The following is a 14,783-nucleotide window of genomic DNA, read 5'->3' on the forward strand; positions in this document are numbered from 1 at the left end:
GGACTTTTATTCTGCCCACTTTACAGAACAGGGACTCTTTTTATGATAAGAGGTTAAGCATCCGCCCAAAGTGATATGGTAATGCAGCCTGGATTTAGACCCCAGGTAGTCTGACTCCAAAATCCTGGTCTTAAGGGCTGAACTTTCCTGTTAGTCCCTGTTACCCCAGATGAGTTGTTTTATTCTCTTGGGATTTTAATTATGGTTGTTGTGGGCATTTTCCACACAGTCCTGTTAAAATCAAATAATGTCATATTTCTAAAAATTTCTTGTATTCTTTTTTTAAGGCTCATCTCTTAGGACCACTGTTCTTAGATGAGACCAGTTTATTCAGATGACCAATTTAGTCAGTGCTTTTGTATGTTGCTAACTTAGCATCATTTCACAGTTTATTTTCATTATTTGTTAGCCTAATAGAAATGCAATACATTTATAATGATTGTATATAATACCTTTTATGCAGTTGTAAAAATATATGGTGATCTATACGACCGAATGATTATGCCTAAGAATTTCTGAGTTGAGATATTGTTCTTATAGGGAGGACAACTTAGTTATTAAGCACTAGGAATATCAATGTTTTTTCTAGGCAGTACCTTACCTGAATCCAGCTTATCTGGGCCTTTTGGGATCAGAATCAAATGTCAAGCATGCTGAGAATAGCAGGAGTGGAAATTTTCCCGGTGCTGAACAGGGACAATAGGATTTGGTCATGAAAAGAATTTTAGGTAACCTGATTTTCCAAATATTTAGATTTTTCTAATTCTTAGCTGATTTTCATTTGGTTCTCGGTGAAGTTAAAAAGAAACAAAGTGATGTATTTCAAATAGATAAGATAGTTAAGATCATTATTTCACCAGATTTAATTTGGGGTTAAGAGGGAACTAACGAAGGTGAACAGAGGAAATGAGCTCGTTATGTGACCTTATATGAACTCATTGTTCTTATTAATAATATCAAAACATAGGCTTTGTATCTAAGATCTATGACTCACAGAATTACTGTAGCCATATTAATTCATGTGCAAAAAACCTTTTCCCAGACTATCCAGATAATTAAAGGAAGAATGAAAGAGGATTAGAGAGATGCAGAGGCAGGGAGGGACACTAATTTATAAAGGTAATTGCCTCAATATTTTTCTTAAATGTTAGAAAGTCTTTATATCTTACTATAAAGAACAAAAAGTTTTTACTAGGGAATGATGGTAATGTATTTTCTGTTGTTCTCTTATTAATTAAAAAAAAAAACATTTTAAAGTGAGGTGGAAGATTGCCAGTAGAAAGGTAAACTTCTGACTATATAATGGTTTAAATTGATCATTAGAGCCACAGTCAGAAACTCCCAGCTTAGGGCCAGACTGTTTTACTATGGCTTTGTAATAAATTTCTATTTCATTTTTCTATTTCTATAATTAGAAAGGCTGTTTTTCACCAACATTTTAAAAATCATGATTAAGACTTGTATCACAGCAATGCCTTGACTAAGTAGGAACTTATCAAATATCACATGAATAATGAGATGATTTTAGATACCTTAGCAACTATAAAGGAATATAGAAATACTGAAACATATCTCAGTGAACTTCTAAATAGAGAAATACCTTTGTTCTTGAATGGAAAGGAACTCGGCAGCTCTAGTAGATCTCTTACAGAGAAAACATAGCTGTTAGTCATTTTGGTGACTGATATGTTATATAGAATATTACCTATTCTATACTATCAAATGACTATAGGCATGCTTATAATGGTTCAGAGACTGAATTCTCAGACGGAATCCTCTAATAATAGAGTTTGTGGCAAATGAAATTAAAATATTCTTAACCACCAGTATTAAAGTCTTGAACTGATGGGCTCATATGTACTCTAAAAGTATCTTAGTTTCAACAGAGTATATTTGATTTTTCAATCAAGGCTTTTCTCTTATTTATTGAAATGACATCTGATGTGTACATTAAATATCAAATATTAATTCAGCTATGATATGAAAAAATTATTTTTAAGCATCATGCATGTATGGACCTTTAAAATGCTTTATAATTCGATTAGACCAATAGAATAAGCAGTCATATTTTGGCATACTTTGATATATTTTCATAGATAATTTGTATTCTCAAGAACATTTTGTGTTATACCTTGTTTTAGTGATCGTGGTGGAGAAGACCCAAACCAGAAAGTAATCCACGGGGTTATTAACTCCTTTGTTCATGTTGAACAGTATAAGAAAAAATTCCCCTTAAAGGTAAAAAGCCTTCTTTAAAAACTTGAATAATCAGATATTTAATTTCTTAAATTACTTGTTTGAATTTTTTCAATACGATTTTAATTGATTTATTTAGTTTTATCAGGAAATCTTTGAGTCTCCCTTTCTGACTGAAACAGGAGAGTATTACAAACAGGAAGCTTCAAATTTATTACAAGAATCAAACTGCTCACAGTATATGGAAAAGGTAAGAAAGAAAACATGTTAAATACATTATTGTATATTCAGGCATGGTTTTGTTTAACATTAGTTTTCTTAGTTAAAATATATATTTTTTTTGAGTGGAAAAAGTTTGATCAGTACTCTGAGTAATAGTTAATGTATAACATCTATTGATAAGTCATTGTTCTTGCTATAGCATTTTTCATGAGAAAAAGTGCTATTCCAGTTTTCATCATGGTTGATGCTTTTTGATAACTCCTGATTGCTTGATTTGCTTATCTTTAAAATGAATATATATTCACATTCTTGGCAAAATAATAAACTATTTTATGTTTAGTGGATATATTTAGAGTACAGGTTAAATATAGAAGCTAGATGTTTGGGTTTTTATCTTTCTTTAAAATGGGAAAAAAAATAAAGAAAAATATAAGTAGATACTTGCATAGGTCACTCTTTTGGTCTCTTAAGTTTTTGGAAGGCCGAGAAAAAATTTAATTTCTCCACAAGAAATAACTGATCATTAAACCAACACATATTGACTACCATTTTTAAAATTCCATATATATTTTTTCAGTAAAAGATTAGTCATATTATAAATTCAGTCATCATACAAGATATATTAGAAATTTTAATGATGTTTTAATCTGCAGTGTTGGCTAAACATTTTGTTTAGCCAAGAAAGATAACATAAGTTGAATAGCAATAGTCTGCCTCCATAGAACATAGGTCAAGCAATATCACAACTTACTGATACACTGTTGTATAGTCCATAAAGCCTGGACCCAGAAGTCTGAGCTGTTTAAATCTCTTCCTGCCACTGGCACTAATTAGCCCTGGACAATTGAGTAAGTCATCTAGGACATTTTTCTTCATCTTTTAAGTACACATTATATTAAGTCAGTGGTTCTTAGCTTTCAGTCTTTCTTGCATCTGAGACTCATTAAAGGTCTTGATCCAAACCTGAATTGATCAGTGATATATAACACTTCTCATTATAATGGGCTCTCAAAAAGAGGCCATAAAAGAATTGTATGGTTTCACTTATATGAAATATATAGATTAAGCATATTCATAGAGACAAAAACGTAAATTAGAAGTTATAGGGAGGGGAGAAAGGGGAGTTACTGCTTATGGCTATAGACTTTTTGTTTGGCGTGATGAAAAAGTTTTGGAAATAGTCGTACATTGTGAATATAATTAGTGCCACTTAATTATACATTTAAAATGTTTAAAATGGCAAATTTGGTGTTATATATATATTTTGTCAGTGTTTTAAAAACACTAATAATGTAATATACCAAAACATTGAATTGCGCACTTTAAATTTGTGAATCATATGATATGTAAATTGCATCTTAAACTGTTAAAAAGAGAGCCATTAGAAATTATGTTTGGAAAATAGCATTTATAAGAGTAGTTTATTTAGTTAACAGACTAATTATTATAGCCTTCCTTCTTCCCTTTCTATATCTTTCCTCTAATTTTGGCCTTTTCCCCAGTGGTTTTGTAACTATGTAGAGCTCTCCATTGAGACACTACAACCTCATTGATAACTACCCCAGCCCCCAGCCTCACCCCACACCCAGTAATCGTTGTTTTATGTTTTTATTTTTCTTACTCTCCTTCGCCTTCCTCAGGCCCACACTCTAATTCCCATTGCATTTAATTAATTCATAAATAAATTAAAATCACTTATACTGTTATAAATGACTAATAGTCATATCCTTTTAAGAACTTTTTAAAATAAATTTGTTGACCAAATGACTTAGTTGATGAAATATGTGGTATATACAATATACATATGATATATTATTGAATTGTACACTTGATACCTATTTGATTTTATTAAGTAATGTCACCCAATAATTTTAATTTAAAAAAACACGTGACAAACTCCTTTTAATCTAGACCCCTTCTTGCCCACCTTAGGTTTCTATGAATTTGCCCTTAACTCCTGGTTCCACAGGGTAGCACAATGGGAAAGATAGGACTTTGTGTCTCTCCTTAGTCTTGAGCCTCATTTTTGTCAAAAAATATCTGAGAAGTATCCAGGAATGATGTCTTATTTTCCCCCTCAACACTATCTTCCCTCCTGACATCACCTTCTTATGCCCAGGCAAACTCAGCAGTACTTCACAAAGGCTTAAGTGCACATAGTTCCCTGGGAACAGTTAAGTTCAGAAACTCTAGGTACATAGCTTCATGTTACAGAATATTTTAAAAAGCTAAACATTTGTATATGTATGTGCTATGCTAGCATGATTTTCAAATATAGTCTTATTTTGAGGTAGAGATTAGCCAAATTCTTAAGCTGTTATCTTTATTAGTTCTCGTTTATGTTAACCACTGTATTGTTTGTAGCTCAGTGCTTTTTAAGTAGGATAAGCTTTAATGAAGATCTTGATTGACATATTTAAAACAATGACTATATATATTTTGACTTTAAAAAATTTCAGTAAAATCTTTATTGTTATAGTTAACTCTCATGTACATATCATCTACATTTACATTTTATAAGAAGAGGAGCCAATGGAAAATAATCTACTTGATCCAGTTAATGTAAATTACTTTTTAGATGAATAGTTAACTATTCATAAGTGACCACCAGTTTTGGTTTTAAATAATCTTTACCCTCTCTTCCTGTTGCTTATTAGGTTGTCTGTATAATAGGATGATCAGGGTCAGTAAATGGAGACAAAATGAAGATCATGTAATTTTAGTTCATAAGACCGTGATGAAATGTAGCTAGTAGCATAAATAAAATTTGAAATAGTTTATGGATGTGGGTTTAAATTGGTTATGTATTCTTTATTCGTTACATGGCCATGTTTAATTGAGCATTAAAATTAAGCTACCTGAGTTACTTACTGATATTACAGTTTTTTTTTCTCATAGTAGTTTATGACTGTAAGAATATATTTCTAAAGGTTCTAGGTAGATTAAAAGATGAAGAAATTCGATGTCGAAAATACTTGCATCCAAGTTCATATACTAAAGTGATTCATGAGTGTCAGCAACGAATGGTGGCAGACCACTTACAGTTCTTACATGCAGAATGTCATAATATCATTCGACAAGAGAAAAAAAATGGTAAGTGATATGAAACATGAATTAAGCTATAAATGCACTTTTTACATGGTCTTTAAGTCACCTTAGATTTCAAGTATATTTTAGTAATAGTCTCTAAAATAGTCAATATGCCTTTTTATAGATTATAACATATTTTGAAAGATTATTTTGGAAAAGTATATTTTCAAAGTGTATTCTAAAGTCAGAAGAAAAGCTGGGAAAATGTGTTTGTACAATTTTATGTATCACAAGAGCTAATTTCCTTAATACATAAAGAGTTCTAATAGTAGAAAAAAGGCAAAAAATATGGAACGGAAATAAAAATGGATTTTAAATATATGGAGATGCTCAGTCTCAAAATAGATGATATACAAAATAAAAATACAATGAGATGCTAGCAATAAGCAATGAAAAAATGAATTTTCACATAGCAGGGAATAATCCTAATGAGATACGTGCCAGATATATACAGAAAACTAAACATTGTTGAAAGCAACATTGATTTATAGATCCTGGGTGATCCACTCAAAACCAAAGATTTTTTTTTTTTAATTCTAAAAGTTACACTCTTAGACTAAAAGTAGTCAAGACAGTGTTAAGACCACGATGGGAAAACTTTGCAGGATAGCATAACATCATAAAACCACAATAATGAAGACAATGAGGCATTGGTGCAAGGATAAACAATTAGACCATGGAATAAAATAGCCTAGAAATAACCCGTGTATATATATATATATATATATATATATATATATATATAGATAACTTGATTTAAGACCAAGAGGGCACTGCAGAGCAGTTGGTGGAAGATAGGCTTTTTAACACATAGTGCTGAGTTCATTGGATACTCCTTTGGGAAAAGGTGAAATTTGATTTCTATTCCAGATACCATATGCAAAATCAGTCACGTCGCTGTAGGCTTTTAATCTAAATGGAAAGCAATAACACTTTAGAAGATAATATAGGAGACTAATGTCATGACCTTGAGGTAGGGAAAGATATTTTAAATAAGAACAGAAAGATTGATCAAGTGGGCTGCACTAAAATTAAGAACTTTGGAGCATCAAAAGATAGTCATAGGGTATTAATATATTTGCAAAGACTAAAAAAAGTTTATGCCCAGAACATAAAATGATCAAGACATTTGAACAGGCACAGAGAGTAGAGGATATCCAAATGGCCAATAAGCATGTAGAAAGGCACTCAATCTTATTCAAATAAGGAAATGCAAATTAAAACCACACTAAGATATCAGCACTTACATTTTGATATAAATTTCGAAAGACTGAAAGTAATCAGTGTTGGGAAGCGTGTGGAGTAGTGGGAACTTGTTATACACTAGACTGAGAATTCAACTTGATACAACCACTTTGAAAAGCTGACATTAACTGCAAACTCTAAATATATGTATATCTTATGATCTAGCCATTCCTCTCCTAGATATATAATCCCTGGCCAACGTACATGCATGTATGTACAAAAAGACATGTACAAGAATGTTCATGTCAGCATTATTTGTAATAGCCCCTAACTGGAAATAACTCAAATGTTCCATAACAGTAGAATGGATAAAGTGTAGTATTTCATACAATAGACTACTATAGAAGAGTGAAAATGAACTAATTACATCTACATACAACAACATACGTATGTAAACCTTATAAACATGTTGAACAAAAGAAACTAAACATGAAAGAATTGTATGATTCCATTTTTTAAATAGTTCAAAACAGGCAAAACTAATCTGTGGTGTAGTACTTATGACAGTGATTACCTTTGCAGAAGAGCAAGAGGAGTAGTGATTGGGAAGAGGTGTGAAGGGGACTTCTAGGTGTAGGTAATGTTTGTTTCTTACCCTGGGTGGTGATTATATGGGGGTGTGTGTGTGTTCACTTGTGATAATTCATTGAAATACATAGTTTTGGTTTATACACTTTTTTGTTTGTTATACTTCAATAAAAAGTTTATAAACCACTACACTGAGACATAATTTTTCACCTCAGTGACAGAGATCAACACATTTGATAAAACACTGTTGGCATTGGAGCTCCCTGCTCTTGGGAGATTTGTTTAGAAGGATCCTTTTAGAAGATTAAGCTTTGACACAGCAATACCACTTCTAGGGATTTATACTATAGATATTCTTGCCCATATACAGAATTAGTAATTGTAACAACGTGATATCAAGAGATTGGAAACAACCAAATTTCCATCAGTTAAGTAATTGTAATATAGCCATATAACGGAGTGCTTTGCAATTGTAAAATATTAGGAAACACTCTATGTACTGATATAAAAAGGTCTCTAAGTTAAAATGTTGTGTTCTGCTGTTGCAAATGATACATAAAATACATTACACTATTTTTATAAAAAGGGACAGAGGGAAGAATATATGTATTTGCTTGAATGTGCATGAAACAGCTTTGAAATGATATTAAACAACCACAGTATCGCTTTCCCATGGGGAGGAGAACTGGGTGGTTGGGAGGCAGGTGTGGGGGACTTTCTCTGCATACTCTTTTGTAATTCTGCATTTTGAACCATACATTACCTAATATATTAAAAAGATCGTTGAACTCTTTGGAAATTTAATAATCAAATTTTTTTCCTCTTCAGACATGGCAAATATGTATGTCTTACTTCGTGCTGTGTCCACTGGTTTACCTCATATGATTCAGGAGCTGCAAAATCATATCCATGACGAGGGCCTTAGAGCAACCAGTAATCTTACTCAGGAAAATGTGAGTTATATAAAGAACTGGAAAATATTTTTCTTAATCAGATTATCATTTTTCTTTTACCGTTATAAACCTTGAAAGAAAAGTTCTACTATGCCAATAAATAAAACATCTTTATTAAAATATTTTAAACATAGAGATTGTTGGACACATTTTGGAGTTATCAAATTATTAGAAAATTATTGAATGAAATAGGCTTTTTCTGAGTTAAACACTGATGTGTTCATATAACAATTATTAATGAACCTCATAAAAATATGTTTGCTGTTACTATGTTTCTGCGAGCTGGCATTAATAGTTGTAGTGGTAATGGAATTAATCAACAGTAATATAGACAACTCACAATTTGCGTCTTTACATATGCTCTGAATTTGGTAGCCCAGGGACAAGTTTAGATTAAAACAAACTTCCCAAAATATATGATTGCTCCTCCAAAATACCCATAAATATTAGAGATCCTCATGTCCCTAATATCCATCTTTCTTAAGAGTTCCCTGCTAATCAAATGACTATTTAAAACAAGGCATCTTTCCTGTCAAATTGTGTTCTTATCAATTCTTATTCGATGGCCTTCCTTATTTTTACTAGTGATAGTTGATAAATAGAATAGACATGACATGACATGTTTCTTCTTTTTTTTAGGTAGAACTATTTGCTGATCTATATTGCAGTAATATATGTATAGACATCATTGTTTAGGGGCATTTATTAGATGCTCTTCACCTTAGTTGTAGATTTACTTGACTTTAACAAATAATCATTAGATTTTATGTCTTGCTATAGTGATATACAAAATTTCTGTTTTTGTAAAACTGTTAGTTTATATTGCTTAGGTTTATTAGTCTGTTATTTATTAGGTTTATTTTATTAGTTTTTACATATTCAGGGTGTTAAAAGACATTGAGCATAGAAGCACAGAGTTTAGTGTCAAGGACTGGGCAATAGAAATATAAGAGAATGCATTAGTAGTAAACTCAAATAATTTTAGCTCACTTAGTTAAGTCTTAGGTACTAATTTTATGTTTAGCGCCATTAAAAGTAAAAATCACTTTTGCACTAGTATTTCTTCTCTCTGAGATGTGGGGAATTGCCCAGCTCCAGGGTCTCAGTTTTCTTAGATACTGCCTTTTGAACTCTGCTCTCTCTCTGAGCCTTCAGTGGCTTTGAAGGCAATTTTTGTTTATATAATCCTCTATGAAAGTGATAGGCCTAGTGGTTCAGAGATTGTATCTTATTACCCTTAACATATGGTATTCCATCACTGGAGAGAAATGTGTTTTTAATGGATTCTTCTGGCAGAGAAACTATAGTCCTGCATTTCCGGTGTTCAGTGACAGCTAATTTCAACCTCAAAGTTTGAGATTTTTAAGATCATTTTAGCTAAAAATATTTTTTGAGGGTATGTGTGCATGTATAACATTAATTGGCTTGGGGAAAATTTTACTCAATTAAGTAACTATTTAATAAGCCTCATTATATCTTTGAACTTCTTAAAATGTGTTTTTGTACTTCGTATTTTATATTTCTAGATGCCAACACTATTTGTGGAGTCAGTTTTGGAAGTACATGGTAAATTTGTTCAACTTATCAACACTGTTTTGAATGGTGATCAGCACTTTATGAGTGCATTGGATAAGGTAACTTTTTAAATTTATATATATAATATCTATTTCTATAGGTGCTTCTCGACCTATAATGAGGTTTAATCCCGATAAATTATAAGTTGAAAATGCATTTGTACACCTAACCTACTGAACGTAAAAGCTTAGCCTAGCCTACCTTAAATGTGTTCAGGACACTTACATTAGCATATATTTGAGCAGACTTATCTCACACAATGAATACAGTGCAGAGTATTGGTTGTTTACCCTTGTGATTGCGTGGCTGACTGGGGGCTGTGACTCACTGCTACGGCCCAGCATCGCAAGAGAGTATTGTACCTCATATCACTAGTCTTGGAAATGATCACAGGTCAAAATTTTAAGGGTAGCTTTTACTGAGTGCATATTGCTTTAATACCACCGTAAACACAAAACTGGTTAGTTGACCATCTTAAGTTGGGGAATGTCTGTATATATACAGTTGACCCTTGAACAATGCAGGGGTTTGAGGCACCAGTACTCTTCACAGAGCAGTCAAAAATTCGCCGTAACTTTTTACCCCCCTGAACTTCACTGCTGATAGCCTATTGATATTACCAGAAGCCTCACTGATAATGTAGTCGACTAACACATATTTTGTATGTTGTATGTGTTATATATGGTATTCTTACAATCATAAGCTAGAGAAAAGAAAATGTTATTAAGAATATCATAGGGAAGAGAAAATACATTTACAGTATTTATTGACAAAAAATAGGGTAAAAGTAGACTCATGTAGTTTAAACCTGTGTTGTTCAAGGATCAACTGTAATTCTCTTTATTTACTTACTATTCTTTTCTTAATTTTAAAGATATTTTTCAATTATAGTTGACATTCAATATTATATTAGTTTTAGGTATACAGCATAGTGGTTAGACATCTATATAACTTAAGAAGTGATCCCCTGATAAGTCTTGCACCCACCTGACACTATACATAGTTATTACAATATTATTGACTGTGTTCCCTGTACTGTACTTTCCATCCCTTGACTGATTTTTAACTACCAATTTATATTTCTTAATCCCCTCACCCTTTTCACCAACTCTCCTCCCATCTGGGAACCATCACTTTGTTCTCTGTACCTGGATCCTGTTTTTCTTTTGTTTATTCATTTATTTTGTTCTTTAAATTTCACATGTAAGTGAAACCATATGGAATTGGCTTTCTCTGTCTGACTTATTTTACTTAGCATAATACCCTCTAGGTCCTTCCATGTTGCAAATTGTAAGATTTCGTTCTTTTTTTATGGCCGAATAATATTCCACTGTATATATGTACCACTTCTTTATACATTTGACTTTTGACTGGAGAATTTAATTTGTTCATATTTAAAGTAATTATTGATAAGTATATAGTTATTGCCATTTTATTAATCGTTTTATGATTGTTTTTGTAATTCTCTGTTCCTTTCTTATTCTCTTACTCTCTTGTATATTGATGACTTTCTGTGGTGTTGTGTTTGAATTCCTTTATTTCTTGTATCTCTCATAGATTTTTGGTTTGTGGTTACAATATATTTCGTATATACTAAGCTGTGTTTATAGCAGTCAGTTTTAAATTGATGGCCTCTTAAGTTCGAACACATTCAAAAATCACTACCATTTTTACTCACTTTCCCCATTTGTTTTTGTCATTATTTTTTACATTTTTATTTGTATGTTTGTGTGTATCCCTTAATTTACTCTTGTAATTATTCATGATCTTCCTACTCTTGCCTTTTAACCTTTGTACTAGTGTTGGTTGCTCCACTGTTTTATTATGTGTTTGCCTTTGTCAATAAGAACTTTTTTCTTTGTGATATTTTCCTCATATCTCCATTTAATTTTCTTCTTCTTAAAGAAGTCCCTTTAACATTTCTTGGAATACTGTTTTGCTGGTGATGAACTCCTTTGGCTTTTTCTTGTTGGAGAAGCTCTTTGTTTTCTCCTTCGATTCTAAATGATAGTCTTGCTGGGTAGAGTAATCATGGTTGTGGGTCCTTGCTTTTAATCCTTTTTTGAATATTTTGTGCCAATCCCTTGTAGCCAGCAAAGTTTCTGTTGAGGAATCAGCTGACAGTCTCATGGGAGCTCCTCGTAGGTAACTAACTGCCTTTCTCTTGCTGCCTTTAAGAGTCTCTTTGTATTTAACCTTTGACATTTTAATTATGATGTGTCTTGGTGTGGGCCTCTTTGGAATAATCTTATTTGAGATTCTCTGCACTTCCTGGACTTGTATGTCCATTTCCTCTGCCAGGTTAGGGAAGTTTTCGGTCATTATTTTTTCAAATAAGTTTTCAATCCCTTGCTCTCTCTGTTCTCCTTCTGTTACCCCTATGATGTGAATGCTGATATGGTTGATACTGTCCCAGGCACCCCTTAAACTGTCCTTTTTTTTTTTTTTTTTTTTGCTATTTTGATCTTACTGTTTTCTGCTACCTTATCTTTCAAATCACTAATTTTTCTAATCTGCTGTTGATTCCCTCTAATGTATTCTTTATTTCAGTTATTGTATTCTTCATTTCTGACTGGTTCTTTTTTATGTTTTCTATCTCTTTGTTGACGTTCTCACCAAGATTATCTATTCTTCCCCTGAATTCATTGAGTATGCTTATAACTAGTGTTTTGAACTCTGCATCTGGTACGTTGCTTGCCTCCATTTTGTTCAGTTCCTTTCCTGGAGTTTTTCCTGTTCTTTCATTTGGGATATTTCTTTGTTTCATTTGGCTGCCTCTCTGAGTTTGTTTCTATGTATTAGGTAGATCTGCTGTTTCCCAGTCTTGGCCGGGTGGCCTTATGTAGCATGTGTCCTGTGGGACCCAGTGGCTCAGTCTCCCTGTTCATCTGAGCCAGATGCTCCATAGTGTCCCTTGTGCGGGTTGTGTGTGCTTTCCTGTTGTAGTTGAGCCTTGATTCCTTTTGGCACATCAGTGGGTGGAATTGACCCTCAGGCTGACTGGTTGTGAGGACTGGCCCTGACTACAGCAGACAAACTGTTGTGTGGAGGTTGACCCCACAGAGTGGAATTCGCTTTACTAGGTCTCTGGTGTCTGCCGAGCCTACCCTTTGGGTGTGTTGTTTGTGGCACTAATTGGGTGGTACTCTAGTTAGGTTTGAAGCTGGCCACCAGGTGTACCAGTTCTTAAGCCTCTTGGGAGGGGTTCCAGTGCAGGCCAAGGTCAGATACTGCCTGTATCCAGCCTGGGGCTACAAAGCTACAAAGTGATCTGTGGTTGGTAGCTCCCTTTGCTGGGCTTAGAGGTGCCTAGGATGGTTATGCTGTGAACCTTGGCTGGCTACTATTAGTGCTAGACTTGAGGCTGCTTCACAAGTGATATAAGGTATGCCAAGGCCAGCTGCTGCTCGTTTGCAGTTTGTGGACGTTTGAGAGATTTTAGGAAAATCCATGGCATGGGCCCACGCCAGTAGCATGTGTGCATTAGTCTCTGAAAGAGGTTTGAGCTGGATGCATGAATTTGGTAGGACAAGGTCTCAGAGAATCACTAGAATGGGGCGAGAATGGTGTTAGCCAGTTTGATGGAAATTCAGTTGATGGAGACACAGTTGGTATCCTCCTGTGCCTGTGTAGGCTGTGTGTGGGGAGGGCTCAACAAAGAAACAGTGGTGACTGCCAGCTCTTTAGTCCATAAGAGAGCTGTCCCTCCAGCCCTTTCCTTGAAGCCAGACAATTCAGTTCTTCCCCATATGTTCCTGGTGGTTTTTGAGTGGTTGTCCCTTCTATGGAGCATAGGGCAAGTATTTGTGAGTGATTGATTCTGTGCTCAGGACCTTTATGAGGTCTACAGCAGCCTTCTGTCTCACCCAAACAGTCTTTCCTGATTTTCACAGCCAGATGTTGTGGGGACTTCTTTTCCTGCCACTGGTGCACCAGGCTGGAGTGTGCAGTATGGGTCTGAGAAGCCCAGTGTAGAGCTGGGACTCCTTGCTCTTCAGTGAGAGTCTATTAACTGCCATGCGGGTGTGGGACCAGCCCGTTTCATATCTCCACCCCTCTTACCAGTCTCAAAGTGGCTTCTTCTTCATATCCTTAGTTATAGCAGTTCTGTTCAGCCAGTCTTCAGGTGGTTGGTTCTCAAGGGTGGTTGTTATATAATTTAGTTGTAATTATAATATCATGGGAGGAGGAGAGCACAACATTTATTTATTTTGCCATCTTGATCAGAAGCCTACTTATTATTCTTTAAGGCAGTTTTAGAATTAGGACTTCTAATTACGAGATTTCTAATCTAGACATGAAGATTAATCTGAAGTAATTTAAACGTAAAAAACAAAATAGTTATAATGTAACTTTTAAATTAATAACCGAATGGTTAAATTGAATGCTTGAATTTTGAGAACTGAGTTTTGCATAATTATGCAGTATCAGGGGAATTGCTCATAAACTAGTATGTTCTGAAAATACCTGTATAATATTCTTTGGTGTCGATTTTTTTTTCTTTGAATGTAATACTTAGGCTATGTTGAATAGTGTTTGAAGGAAAAATAAATGGATTTTACAAACTTGAATTTTTCTTCCATGGTTGTTACAAGATTCAAAAAAGTATAGCCTTATTATATCTGTATTTCAATATCACTAATGAGTTACAGACAATAGCTTTTAGTAGGAATGGAATATGTAATTATTGTGAGGGTGACAGAAGAGTTTACCGTGTGTTAGATATGAAAACAAAATTAACAAAATTACCAAAATGCTGTGGGTTTTTTTGGTGAGTTAATAATTTATGGACATACAGATTATAGCATATATCGAACCAGCTGTACTTTTACCTTATTACTGGTAGCTAATTATAGGCCTGTTTTCAATTTAGGCCCTCACATCAGTTGTAAATTACAGAGAACCCAAGTCTGTTTGCAAAGCTCCTGAATTGGTAAGTTTGATGATTGCTTAAAAATAATCTTATGAAATATT

The 14,783-nt window shown here is 33.6% G+C and overlaps 1 protein-coding gene across 5 annotated transcripts in view; it reads left to right on the forward strand.

Moving 5' to 3' along the window:
- The window catches only part of CUL2 (cullin 2), a 92,806-nt gene that overhangs the window by 57,643 nt on the left and 20,380 nt on the right, over positions 1–14,783 (forward strand). For all 5 annotated transcript variants that reach the window (XM_016164853.2, XM_016164848.2, XM_016164849.2 and 2 more), the window contains 6 exons: positions 2,142–2,238; positions 2,336–2,446; positions 5,349–5,511; positions 8,110–8,234; positions 9,761–9,868; positions 14,683–14,742. In XM_016164853.2, coding sequence (XP_016020339.2) covers positions 2,142–2,238; positions 2,336–2,446; positions 5,349–5,511; positions 8,110–8,234; positions 9,761–9,868; positions 14,683–14,742 — 664 coding nt within the window. The remainder of the gene's footprint in view (positions 1–2,141; positions 2,239–2,335; positions 2,447–5,348; positions 5,512–8,109; positions 8,235–9,760; positions 9,869–14,682; positions 14,743–14,783) is intronic.

This window comes from Rousettus aegyptiacus, unplaced genomic scaffold (genome assembly GCF_014176215.1).
Source record: "Rousettus aegyptiacus isolate mRouAeg1 unplaced genomic scaffold, mRouAeg1.p scaffold_m13_p_10, whole genome shotgun sequence".
In the NCBI taxonomy this organism is placed as follows: domain Eukaryota; kingdom Metazoa; phylum Chordata; class Mammalia; order Chiroptera; family Pteropodidae; genus Rousettus; species Rousettus aegyptiacus.